This window comes from Salvia splendens, chromosome 6 (genome assembly GCF_004379255.2).
Source record: "Salvia splendens isolate huo1 chromosome 6, SspV2, whole genome shotgun sequence".
Classification (NCBI taxonomy): domain Eukaryota; kingdom Viridiplantae; phylum Streptophyta; class Magnoliopsida; order Lamiales; family Lamiaceae; genus Salvia; species Salvia splendens.
In genome coordinates, this window is record NC_056037.1 from 30,820,694 (window position 1) to 30,833,616 (window position 12,923).

The 12,923-nt window shown below is 45.4% G+C and overlaps 1 protein-coding gene across 1 annotated transcript; it reads left to right on the forward strand.

Moving 5' to 3' along the window:
* Positions 1–1,504: 1,504 nt before the first annotated feature.
* Positions 1,505–12,518, forward strand: LOC121807189 (protein IRX15-LIKE-like). The gene is made up of 2 exons (XM_042207399.1): positions 1,505–2,294; positions 12,169–12,518. Exons 1-2 carry the CDS (start codon positions 1,649–1,651, stop codon positions 12,426–12,428), a joined length of 906 nt encoding a protein of 301 aa, XP_042063333.1. The 5' UTR covers positions 1,505–1,648; the 3' UTR covers positions 12,429–12,518.
* Positions 12,519–12,923: the final 405 nt, after the last annotated feature.

Sequence of the window (12,923 nt, forward strand, 5' to 3'; positions counted from 1 at the left end):
AAAAAATCGTATATATAGAGTTTGCAACGAGCCGTATATATAGTGTTTTTTAAAAAAAAATCAGAAAAATGGGCGTCCGTCGTTACGCCGCAATAGCGGACGTCGGGGCGAACGTCCGCTGAAACCGACGGACGACCTCTCGTCCGTCGGGGACGTCCGCGTCTGCCTCATTGGATGCAATAGCGGACGTCCGGCACACCGTTCGGACGTCAGCTATTGCGGATGCTCTTATATAGAAAATATCATACCATTGATTTTGTGTGGATGGCTTTCCTTATATGTTACACGTATAATAGTAGTACTCACTATCATACCATATTATAATATTCGAATTGGATATTCATGGTGCTGCAATTTCATATTAGAGGATAGTTATATTCTGATTATCTTTTTATTATTGCCTGGCAAACCTGATTGGTTATACCTTTTAATTTCTATTATTTTTATATTTTCGGTGGAAGTTTAAAACCGGTAAGGATCTCTTACTCCACCATTCCTAATACACTTCACTTATTAAAATTACTAAGAGCATCCACAACCGTGCTCTTGACAGCTGCATGGTTGTGGGCCCGACCCCACTTTTTTCTGTCTGCTCTCTGGTAAGAGCACAACACTCACAGTTGTGCTCTTCCGCTAGGACGAGCACAATTAATTTAAAATTCAATTACACAAAAACATTTCCATAATACTAAAATTCATTAAAAACACAATAAATAGTACAAATTACAAATAAAATAAAAAAGACATAATTAAAATCCTAAAAATTAAAAATTACATAATTAAAATCATAAAAATTAAAAATTACATAATTAAAAAATTAAAAATTAAAAATTAAAAATTACATAATAAAAAAATTAAAAATAAAAAATTACATAATTAAACTCCTAAAAATTAAAAATTACATGATTATTGGCTAATATTACCCGAGGAAGACTACGCATCCGGCGGCACCAACCCCAATTGTTTTTTTAAAATTACATGAAATTGAAGGTATTTATAGATGAAAGTGTGTATTTTTGGGGTAAAAAAATGAAAAAAAAAAATTAAAAAGTGGAAAAAAAACGGTTATAAACGGATATATTTTTTTTGGGAAATGATTTTTTTTTATTTTTTATCGGTTTTTTTAATTAAAAACCAATTTTTTAATTAAAAAAAATTTAAACACAACGGCTATGCTGTTGACGAATCCCAGCGCGCCACGTCAGCTGCTCGCTGGCACGGCGCTGCTCAATGCATCGAGCAGCGCCGTGCCAGCGGCGGGTAGCGTCCGTGCCAGCTGCGCGGACGGCCGTGGCGACGGACGCCACCGTTGTGGATGCTTTAATGTCTATAATATTATTTTAAAACTAAGTTAGTCGATCGGTGGGTTCTTTTCTCCATGCTCTTTATTTCTGCTCCTCTAGCACAATAAATTGGGACCCAAATTCAAAATCTTCATATATCCTATACAATCAAATCAATTTTAAAAAATGTAAAAGTAAAAAAGACAAGGTTAATAAAGAAAACCATGATTATAAAATTAAAAGCAGTGACCTAGTAAATAGTGGCACTAGTAGTGCCAATTCATATTCTTACATCTCAGATTTACAAAAAAAAAGGAAGTACAAAGTAGAAGACGCATTTCATCAAACACCTTGCGTTCATAAACATGAAGGCGGGCGCCAAGTTCATCGTTCTCCACCACAAGCCCGGCGGTGGAGCGCCGCCGCCTAGCCCTTCCCACCGCGCGTGGCTGTTGATCTTCATCCTCTTCTTCGCCTTCACCTTCGCCTTCACCCTCCTCACCGCCAGGGCACCCGCCGCCGTGAATTCCAATTCCCAGCTCCCGAAGCCCGTCTTCGACGCGCTCGTCCACTACGCCGCCCTGAACGCCTCATCCGCCTCCCGCATGTCCGCCGAGGAGCTGAGCGCCGTCGCCGCCGTCCTCCGCTGCTGCGCCGCCCCCTGCAACCTCCTCGTCTTCGGGATCACCCACGAAACCCTGCTCTGGAGCTCCCTGAACCGAAACGGCCGCAGCGTGTTCATCGGCGACAGCGCTTACATGATCGCGAAATTGGAAGAGAGGCATCCGTCGATCGAGGCGTACGACGTCCAATTCACGACGAAGGCGAGCGAATTGTACGATCTGATCGAGCACTGCAAAGGGGAAATTAGGGGGGAGTGCAGGCCGGTGCAGAATCTGCTATTCTCGGAGTGCAAATTGGCGGTGAACGACATGCCGAACGACATATACGACGTCGCTTGGGACGTGATAGTGGTGGACGGGCCGAGGGGGTACTTCGGGGCGACGCCGGGTGATGAATCGGCGAATTTTTGATGTTTGTAGATGCAGGAAATAAATGAAGATCAACACAGGGATTTTACGTGGTTCGATTTACTGATGTAAATCTACGTCCACGGGGAGAAATGGGGGCAGGTTTGTATTGCTTGATCTGCCAATTTACAGCTTACAACACTGGCCTGCTTTATGATATTCTCTCTAAAGAGTTTTTTAGAATTTAACAGAAGCCGTTATCTATCTGACCTAGGTTCTATTTATACAGTGAACCAAGATCGTGGCATGCAGCATTTATTAGGTAGTGGATGTCGTGGAGATCGTGGCGACCTTGCATGGGTCCACTATCCTGCATGAGTTAATGACTGCTTGACACCACTAAATAGATCGTCGGTGTAGTGGAGGTGGAAATCTTGCATGAGTCCACTATCTCCTAGTTCGGTCGAATACTGAGACCGAACTGCTGAATTATTGCCGAGCAGCTTTTGCCGATCTGAGAGTAGAGCTTGATGCCGATCTGAGAGCAGAGCTTGATGAGTTGGCTTTCACCGAGCTGTAGGCTGGGGCCGAACTCTTTGGTTGTGCCGAACTGAACTCTTTAGTCATGCCGAACTGATACTCTGTCTTGTGCTTTACTGCTGTTGGGCTTGTTTAGTACGTACTCCATCACTACCCCCCCCGAAAAGAGAAGTGAATCACTTCGGCATTCTGGATAAAAGTATGGGGTAAGTTGATGTTTGTCCACGGTCTCATGAAGTGAACTCTTCTTTGACCGGACTTGGTTTGTGTCCTAATTTGGCGAGTTTTATCGCTCGGATCGAACTTTCCGTTGTCCTAATTTGGGGATCGGACTTTCCCTTGTCCTAATTTGGGGATCGGACTTTCCCTTGTCCTAATTCGGCGAGTTTTATCGCGTGGATCGGACTTTCCCTAGTCCTAATTCAGGCAAGTTTTATCGCGAGAATTGGACTTTTGTTGCAGTTCGTTTCAGACGAAGTGCTTGTTTAAGCTGAATTGTGGTCTTGTATCCTCTTTAGAAGCTTTGACGCACAATCGTGGGCTTGTTGCAGCTCGTTTCAGACGAACTGCTTGTTTAAGCTGAATTGTGGTCTTGTATCCTCTTTAGAAGCTTTGACGCACAATCGTGGGCTTGTTGCAGCTCGTTTCGGACGAACTGCTTGTTTAAGCTGAATTGTAGTCTTGTATCTTCTGTAGAAGCTTTGACTCACAATCGTTGGCTTGTTGCAGCTCGTTTCGGACGAACTGCTTGTTTAAGCTGAATTGTAGTCTTGTATCTTCTGTAGAAGCTTTGACTCACAATCGTTTAGCTTGTATATGTTCTAAGAAGGGGATCAGCCTTCGAAGAACAAGATGCCTCAGTAACATTTGTAAGAGACGACACGCACAGAGACAGACGAAACAGACAGACAAAAACGCACAGAGAAAAAAAAGACCAAGTAAGCCAAATAAAGCACAGAGACAAAAAACGCACATAACCTTAGGACCGAACTAGACACAAGACAGACTGACCGGACTGTCTCTTACAAATGGAACTTTTTGAGGTTGGAAATGTGCCATGTTCGGGGTACTTGTTCTCCTGACATGTGAGCCAATTTGTAAGACCCTTTGCCGAGGACTTCTGACACCCGATACGGACCTTCCCATGTGGGTTCGAGCTTGCCCAGCTTTTCTGCTCGGCTTACTTCGTTGTTTCTCAAGACGAGATCTCCCACTTGAAATTGCAGCTTCTTCACCCTTTGGTTGTAATACCGGGCTACTTGCTCCTTGTACTTGGCTGCTTTTATGCATGCCAATTCTCTTCTTTCTTCGGCAAGATCTAGTTCAGCTTTCAGTCCGTCGTCATTCATTTCTGCTGAGAAATTTAGAGTTCGAGGACTGGGCATGCCGATCTCCACCGGAATTACGGCTTCAGTGCCGTACACAAGACTGTACGGAGTTTCACCGTTGGAGGTTGTGGGTGTAGTTCGGTAGGACCATAGGACTTGAGGGAGATTTTCTATCCATTGTCCTTTGGCTTGTTCTAACCGAGCTTTTAACCCTTTCACCAGGATACGATTTGTTACCTCCGTTTGTCCGTTTGCTTGTGGATGAGAGACCGAAGTGAACCGCTGTTGAATATTCAGCTCTTGGCACCAATTCTTGAACGTCTTGTCGGTGAACTGAGCCCCGTTATCCGAGATGAGGATGTGGGGTATGCCAAATCGGCACACTATGTTCTTCCAGACGAAATCCAATGCCTTCGAACTCGTTATCGTAGCTAATGGTTCAGCTTCCAACAACAGCAGTAAAGCACAAGACAGAGTATCAGTTCGGCATGACTAAAGAGTTCAGTTCGGCACAACCAAAGAGTTCGGCCCCAGCCTACAGCTCGGTGAAAGCCAACTCATCAAGCTCTGCTCTCAGATCGGCATCAAGCTCTACTCTCAGATCGGCAAAAGCTGCTCGGCAATAATTCAGCAGTTCGGTCTCAGTATTCGACCGAACTAGGAGATAGTGGACTCATGCAAGATTTCCACCTCCACTACACCGACGATCTATTTAGTGGTGTCAAGCAGTCATTAACTCATGCAGGATAGTGGACCCATGCAAGGTCGCCACGATCTCCACGACATCCACTACCTAATAAATGCTGCATGCCACGATCTTGGTTCACTGTATAAATAGAACCTAGGTCAGATAGATAACGGCTTCTGTTAAATTCTAAAAAAGCTCTTTAGAGAGAATATCATAAAGCAGGCCAGTGTTGTAAGCTGTAAATTGGCAGATCAAGCAATACAAACCTGCCCCCATTTCTCCCCGTGGACGTAGATTTACATCAGTAAATCGAACCACGTAAAATCCCTGTGTTGATCTTCATTTATTTCCTGCATCTACAAACATCAAAAATTCGCCGATTCATCACTGGCGCCGTCTGTGGGAAACAGAGAACAAAATTTGTGATAAAGCGAATTTTTGACCCTTTTCCACCCCAAAAAATGCATACCAGATCACATAACACTCATAATACCGTTCGTGATAACCGTGAGGAAGCTAGTCCAGCTCGCAGGTCTGAAAAACGGCCTCGGGAGACATCTACCTCCGGTTCTCACGAAGAAGGAGCAAGCCACTCCAGGAGTCATCGCACCGAGTCTTCCCAGCAGCCCAATTTAAATGAAGCTGTCAAGCTGTTCTTGGCCGAGAAGCAGGAGGAGTTCTTAACCTTCCTGCAGAAGAGCCAACAGCCGGAGAAGACAACGGCGGATTCTCCCTCCTCATCCAGACATGAAAGTCACTACCGCAGTAGTGACGTGTCTTCCAGGAGAAAGAATCCTCAACCTCAACATGCTCCTGCTCCTCCTCGGTACCGGAACCACAGGAGAACTCCATCTCCTCCGTACCGAAGAGATGTCGGGTTCACCATGTACGGAGCATTAAAGACTCCGTTCTCGGACGATATCACCCGAACTCCTTTGCCGCGGAACTACCGGACACCGTCAATGACTTATGACGGGCTGGAGGATCCTCATGACTTCCTGGGACGCTATCAATATAATATGGCGAACCAGGGTCTCAATGAGGTCCACATGTGCAAGCTGTTCCCCGAGCTGCTCATCGGGAACGCCAGAAGGTGGTTCGACAGCCTTCCTCAAGGCAGCATCAGATCCTACCGAGATCTCATGGATGCTTTCCACAGGAGGTTCTTTCAGAAAGCGGAAGCCCGAATCACTTCGGCTCAGCTGCTTTCTATACGTCAAGGTCGCGACGAAAAGATCAGCGACTTCCTGACGAGATTCCATAAGGAATGCCTACAAGTAGATAATCTCAATGATCTACTTGTCATCTCGGCATTCCAAAATGGAATCCTGCCCGGAGCTCTCTACAGAAAGCTCGTGGAGTGCGGTCCGCAAACAGCTCAAGAAATGTGGGACATTGCGGACCAGTTTTCTCGTGCGGATGAGGCAGACCGTCGAAAACGGTCGTTAGACAGCTCATCCCAAGGAGACAAAAGGAAGCCCGATCAAAGCGGCCAGGTGCTTCCTCGCCGAACTCCTTTTGAAAGAATTCAAAGGGCACCGGTACAAGGCAGATTGGGGCCACGTCTCAATCCTGAGAAGCCGCCCGCTCAGTTCGTACCATTAAACAAGTCAAGAGCGGAAATTTTCGAACTACATTCCGATATGTTCGAAAAACCAAAGCGGATGACGAAATCGGCTGCACGGCGACTTCAGGATCAATATTGCTCCTTCCATCAAACCCACGGTCACGATACCGAGGAGTGCCGAGATTTGGCTGCAGGTATTGATGTTCTTGTGAAAACAGGAACGTTAAAAAAATACCAAAGCAAGCAGCCGAAAAAGAACAAAAAGCAGAGAAGTGCGAACTGCAATCCTCAGGATCCAAAAAGGCATGAGGATCCCGAAGACGACGACGAGCCGCAATATGATGGAGTAATCCTGACTATTGATGCTCTCCCTGCCGGGAAGACTAAGTCGTCCCTAAAAGCAGAACGCAGAGGTTCCAATCAAGAGGAGCCAACACATAAAAGGCTGAAGAAAGACGAAGTGATTACATTTTCAGATGCCGATCCCGTCCCAGCCATCTCTCCTCACCAAGACGCTATTGTCATTCAAGCCGGAGTGGCAAACAAACTGATCCACAGAGTATTTGTGGATACAGGAGCGTCAGTCAGCATTCTTTTTAAAGAATGTTTTGATAAAATGGAAGTGGATCCAGCTCGACTCAGTCCGGCTCCGCTTCCTCTGAAAAGTTTCGCCCAGGAGGACACCCGCCCTGAAGGTATTATCAGCCTTCCGATTACGGTGGGAAAAGCGTCTACAAGCTCCAATACGATGATCGAGTTCTTTGTGGTGAAAGCTCGGTCCCCGTACAACATCATCCTGGGGAGAGACTGGCTCAACACAGTTCGGGCCGTTTGCTCTACTTATCACCTCACCATCAAGATCCCTACTAAAGGAGGGATAGCGGTCATCCGAGGTGACCAAAAGAGAGCAAAGGAATGTCTACAAATTGCGCTTAGAAATGCCGAGCAGTCAGATCGGCACCACCAAGCATAGCAATCACAGCAGCCGGAGTCAGAGGTGATGACCGAAGCCATACCGGAGCCGAACTCGATGACAGTTCAGCTGTACGAAGACGATCCATCCAGAACGGTTAAGATCGGCTTCGCGGGAACACCTCTACTTCGGGAAAAAACCATCCAGCTCCTCAAGGAGTATAAAGACGTCTTTGCATGGTCTCCGTTGGACATGACCGGAGTGCCCCCCGAGGTAATCACTCATCGGTTAAATATTGATCCTTCGGTCCGGCCGATAAAACAGAAGCAAAGACTCTTTGCGGCAGAACGAAGTCAAGTCATCCATGATGAAGTCCGTCAATTATTGAAGGCGGATGTGTTATTCGAAGTGAAGTATCCTTCATGGGTGGCCAATCCTGTCATGATCAAGAAAAAGGAAGGAGAATGGCGGATGTGCATAGATTTCACCGATCTAAACAAGCACTGTCCTAAAGATTGCTATCCCCTTCCAAGTATAGATAAAAAAGTAGAAGCTTTGATCGGCTTCGAAATTTTCTGTTTTCTTGATTTATACAAAGGATATCACCAAGTATTGATGGATGAGAGTGACGCTCCGAAAACAGCTTTCATTACCGATTTCGGCATTTTCGCTTATAAAAAGATGCCATTCGGTTTAAAGAATGCCGGAGCAACTTATCAAAGGATGGTAGACAAGCTTTTTCGGCACCTAATCGGAAAACAGGTTGAAGTGTATGTCGACGACATAGTTGTCAAAAGCAAAAGCACTTCGGAGTACGAAGACAACCTCAAATCTACTCTCAACGTGCTCCGAAAAGCCAACCTCAAACTCAACCCCCAAAAATGTACTTTTTTGGTAGATTCGGGAAAGTTTCTGGGTTGTTTGGTTTCAAAGGACGGACTCAAGGCAAACCCCTCAAAAGTTCAAGTCATTCAGAACATGGCAATGCCGAAGTCCATACATGACGTGCAAAGGCTAACTGGATGTCTAGCCGCACTGAATCGATTCCTTTCCCAAGCAGCCGAAAAGCAACTGCCGTTCTTCAAGGTGTTGAAAAAGGCACCCAAGTTCGAGTGGGGAGCCGAGCAGAAAAAGGCCTTTGACGAGCTCAAAAGTTATCTAGCCGAGCTTCCTATTCTCTCTGCTCCAACCGAAGCCGAAGTAATATTCTTATACTTAGCGGCATCAGATCAAACCATCAGCGCGGTGCTTGTACGAGAAGAAGGCCTAAAGCAGCTTCCCATCTACTTTACAAGCCGAGCATTAAGAGGTCCAGAAACAAGGTATCAACCTCTGGAAAAAATTGCTCTGGCGTTAGTAAATGCAGCAAGGAGACTGCGGCCATACTTCTATGCTCACAAGGTATGCGTCTTAACCGATCTGCCTCTTCGGCAAGTTTTGACCAAGCCAGAAGCATCAGGCAGAATCGCCAAATGGGCCATAGAGCTGGGAGAACACTCAATCGAGTACCTACCTCGGAAAGCCATCAAGGGACAAGCCTTGGCAGATTTTCTTACAGAAGCCAAGTTCGATCAAGCAATCCCTGTCATTGCCGAACAGAAAAAGTCTGCCAGTACCGAGCTAGCACAGCCCTTGGAATCCGAAGTAGAGCCGCCACACTGCTGGAGCGGATTCGTAGATGGAGCTTCAAACAAGATGGGAAGTGGAGCTGGTATTTTACTCGTCGCTCCCGACGGACACGAGGTAACCTACTCACTTCGGTTCCTATTCCCCACTACTAATAATGAAGCCGAGTACGAAGCCCTCCTGGCCGGACTCCAGTTAGCGCAAAGTCTGCTCGTCAAATCTCTCAAAGTCCATTGTGATTCACAAGTCATAGTAAATCACATGTTGGGTACAAGTGAAGCTCGTGACGAGAGAATGAAGAAGTATTTGGACAAAGCGCAAAGCATCAGCCGAAGTTTCTCCTATTTTCGGATAATCCGCGTTCCCAGAGCGGAAAATAGCCGAGCAGATACCTTAAGTAAGTTGGCCTCAGATCCGAGCTCAAAGGCGGAAGAATTAATGCATCGAAGCATTGATGAAGCCGAGGTACATTCAGTATCTAGCTCGCCGAACTGGATGACGCCGATCTTGCAGTATCTGGATCAGGGACAATTGCCCGAGGATAAGAGAGAAGCTCGGAAAATCACGTGCCGAGCACTTCGGTATGAACTTCATGAAGGAGTCCTCTTTAGAAAGTCTTACCTCCAGCCGTTATTGCGGTGCATAGGACCAGAAGAGACGGACTACATCCTCAGAGAAGTTCATGAAGGATCGTGCGGCAGCCACATCGGAGCTAGAGCTTTAGCTAAAAAAGTTCTAAGATGGGGATATTATTGGCCAACCTTGGTACAAGAAGCAGTGCAGCTCGTCAAGACATGCCCGAAGTGCCAAATCCATGCAAATATCCCAAGGATGCCGCAGACCGATCTATCCACTATGCAAAGCCCTTGGCCTTTCATGCAATGGGGCATAGACATAGTGGGACCACTTCCTCAAGCTCCTCGGCAAATGAAATTCCTAATCGTTGCCGTGGACTACTTTACGAAGTGGGTGGAAGCTGAACCATTAGCTACGATAACGAGTTCGAAGGCATTGGATTTCGTCTGGAAGAACATAGTGTGCCGATTTGGCATACCCCACATCCTCATCTCGGATAACGGGGCTCAGTTCACCGACAAGACGTTCAAGAATTGGTGCCAAGAGCTGAATATTCAACAGCGGTTCACTTCGGTCTCTCATCCACAAGCAAACGGACAAACGGAGGTAACAAATCGTATCCTGGTGAAAGGGTTAAAAGCTCGGTTAGAACAAGCCAAAGGACAATGGATAGAAAATCTCCCTCAAGTCCTATGGTCCTACCGAACTACACCCACAACCTCCAACGGTGAAACTCCGTACAGTCTTGTGTACGGCACTGAAGCCGTAATTCCGGTGGAGATCGGCATGCCCAGTCCTCGAACTCTAAATTTCTCAGCAGAAATGAATGACGACGGACTGAAAGCTGAACTAGATCTTGCCGAAGAAAGAAGAGAATTGGCATGCATAAAAGCAGCCAAGTACAAGGAGCAAGTAGCCCGGTATTACAACCAAAGGGTGAAGAAGCTGCAATTTCAAGTGGGAGATCTCGTCTTGAGAAACAACGAAGTAAGCCGAGCAGAAAAGCTGGGCAAGCTCGAACCCACATGGGAAGGTCCGTATCGGGTGTCAGAAGTCCTCGGCAAAGGGTCTTACAAATTGGCTCACATGTCAGGAGAACAAGTACCCCGAACATGGCACATTTCCAACCTCAAAAAGTTCCATTTGTAAGAGACAGTCCGGTCAGTCTGTCTTGTGTCTAGTTCGGTCCTAAGGTTATGTGCGTTTTTTGTCTCTGTGCTTTATTTGGCTTACTTGGTCTTTTTTTTCTCTGTGCGTTTTTGTCTGTCTGTTTCGTCTGTCTCTGTGCGTGTCGTCTCTTACAAATGTTACTGAGGCATCTTGTTCTTCGAAGGCTGATCCCCTTCTTAGAACATATACAAGCTAAACGATTGTGAGTCAAAGCTTCTACAGAAGATACAAGACTACAATTCAGCTTAAACAAGCAGTTCGTCCGAAACGAGCTGCAACAAGCCAACGATTGTGAGTCAAAGCTTCTACAGAAGATACAAGACTACAATTCAGCTTAAACAAGCAGTTCGTCCGAAACGAGCTGCAACAAGCCCACGATTGTGCGTCAAAGCTTCTAAAGAGGATACAAGACCACAATTCAGCTTAAACAAGCAGTTCGTCTGAAACGAGCTGCAACAAGCCCACGATTGTGCGTCAAAGCTTCTAAAGAGGATACAAGACCACAATTCAGCTTAAACAAGCACTTCGTCTGAAACGAACTGCAACAAAAGTCCAATTCTCGCGATAAAACTTGCCTGAATTAGGACTAGGGAAAGTCCGATCCACGCGATAAAACTCGCCGAATTAGGACAAGGGAAAGTCCGATCCCCAAATTAGGACAAGGGAAAGTCCGATCCCCAAATTAGGACAACGGAAAGTTCGATCCGAGCGATAAAACTCGCCAAATTAGGACACAAACCAAGTCCGGTCAAAGAAGAGTTCACTTCATGAGACCGTGGACAAACATCAACTTACCCCATACTTTTATCCAGAATGCCGAAGTGATTCACTTCTCTTTTCGGGGGGGGGTAGTGATGGAGTACGTACTAAACAAGCCCAACAGCAGTAAAGCACAAGACAGAGTATCAGTTCGGCATGACTAAAGAGTTCAGTTCGGCACAACCAAAGAGTTCGGCCCCAGCCTACAGCTCGGTGAAAGCCAACTCATCAAGCTCTGCTCTCAGATCGGCATCAAGCTCTACTCTCAGATCGGCAAAAGCTGCTCGGCAATAATTCAGCAGTTCGGTCTCAGTATTCGACCGAACTAGGAGATAGTGGACTCATGCAAGATTTCCACCTCCACTACACCGACGATCTATTTAGTGGTGTCAAGCAGTCATTAACTCATGCAGGATAGTGGACCCATGCAAGGTCGCCACGATCTCCACGACATCCACTACCTAATAAATGCTGCATGCCACGATCTTGGTTCACTGTATAAATAGAACCTAGGTCAGATAGATAACGGCTTCTGTTAAATTCTAAAAAAGCTCTTTAGAGAGAATATCATAAAGCAGGCCAGTGTTGTAAGCTGTAAATTGGCAGATCAAGCAATACAAACCTGCCCCCATTTCTCCCCGTGGACGTAGATTTACATCAGTAAATCGAACCACGTAAAATCCCTGTGTTGATCTTCATTTATTTCCTGCATCTACAAACATCAAAAATTCGCCGATTCATCACCGGGGCGGATGTCGGTGATTTTCACGGCGGGGGTGCTGGCGCGGAGCAAGGGGGGTGGGGCGGCGGAGACGCACGTGTTCGTCCACGAATTTGATCGGGAAGCGGAGAGGGTTAGCAGCGAGGAATTCCTGTGTGTGGAGAATTTGGTGGAAACGAAGGGTATTTTGGGGCATTTTGTCATCGGAAAAATGGACGATAATAGTAATGGCTTCGGTTTCTGCTCCGTTTCTGCTTCTTCCACTGTTCCTCACAATTCGATTTGATCTTCTTTTTTTTCTTTAATTTTACATTTGAATGTAATTTTTGAGTATACTGTTTAATATAGGGAGAATTTATATATTAGAATTTTCAAATGCTAAGTACTCCAGAATACATGAGCTGCATTCATGCGATCAAAAAATTTATGCAAAATTGATAAAAGAATGCTGCTCAAAAAATTTATGCAAAATTGATAAAATATGAGTTCGTCCACTAAAAATAAGTGCTCCTACTATAATTAGCGGACTAAGCGAGTTCATAATTAATAATTGATAAATATAAGATTAAAGAAGAAAATGGATAAGTAGTATTGGTAAATTGATAAAACATGACAAAAGGAGAAAAAAAGTGGGCAAGTAATTGTATTGGTTAATGTGAGACCTACATAATTAGTATTCACTTCGTTCTTAATAATTGTCATTATTTGATTTGTATAGATTTTAAGAAATGTAATAAGTATGTTGAAAAAGTTAATAGTTTACTAACTTACTTTTATATAT

Coding starts and splice junctions, on each gene's coding strand:
- LOC121807189 (XM_042207399.1), top strand. CDS start 1,649: ATGAAGGCGGGCGCCAAGTTCATCGTTCTCCACCACAAGCCCGGCGGT. Junction 2,295..12,168: donor GTACTTCGGGGCGACGCCGG/GTGATGAATCGG, acceptor ATTCATCACCGG/GGCGGATGTCGGTGATTTTC.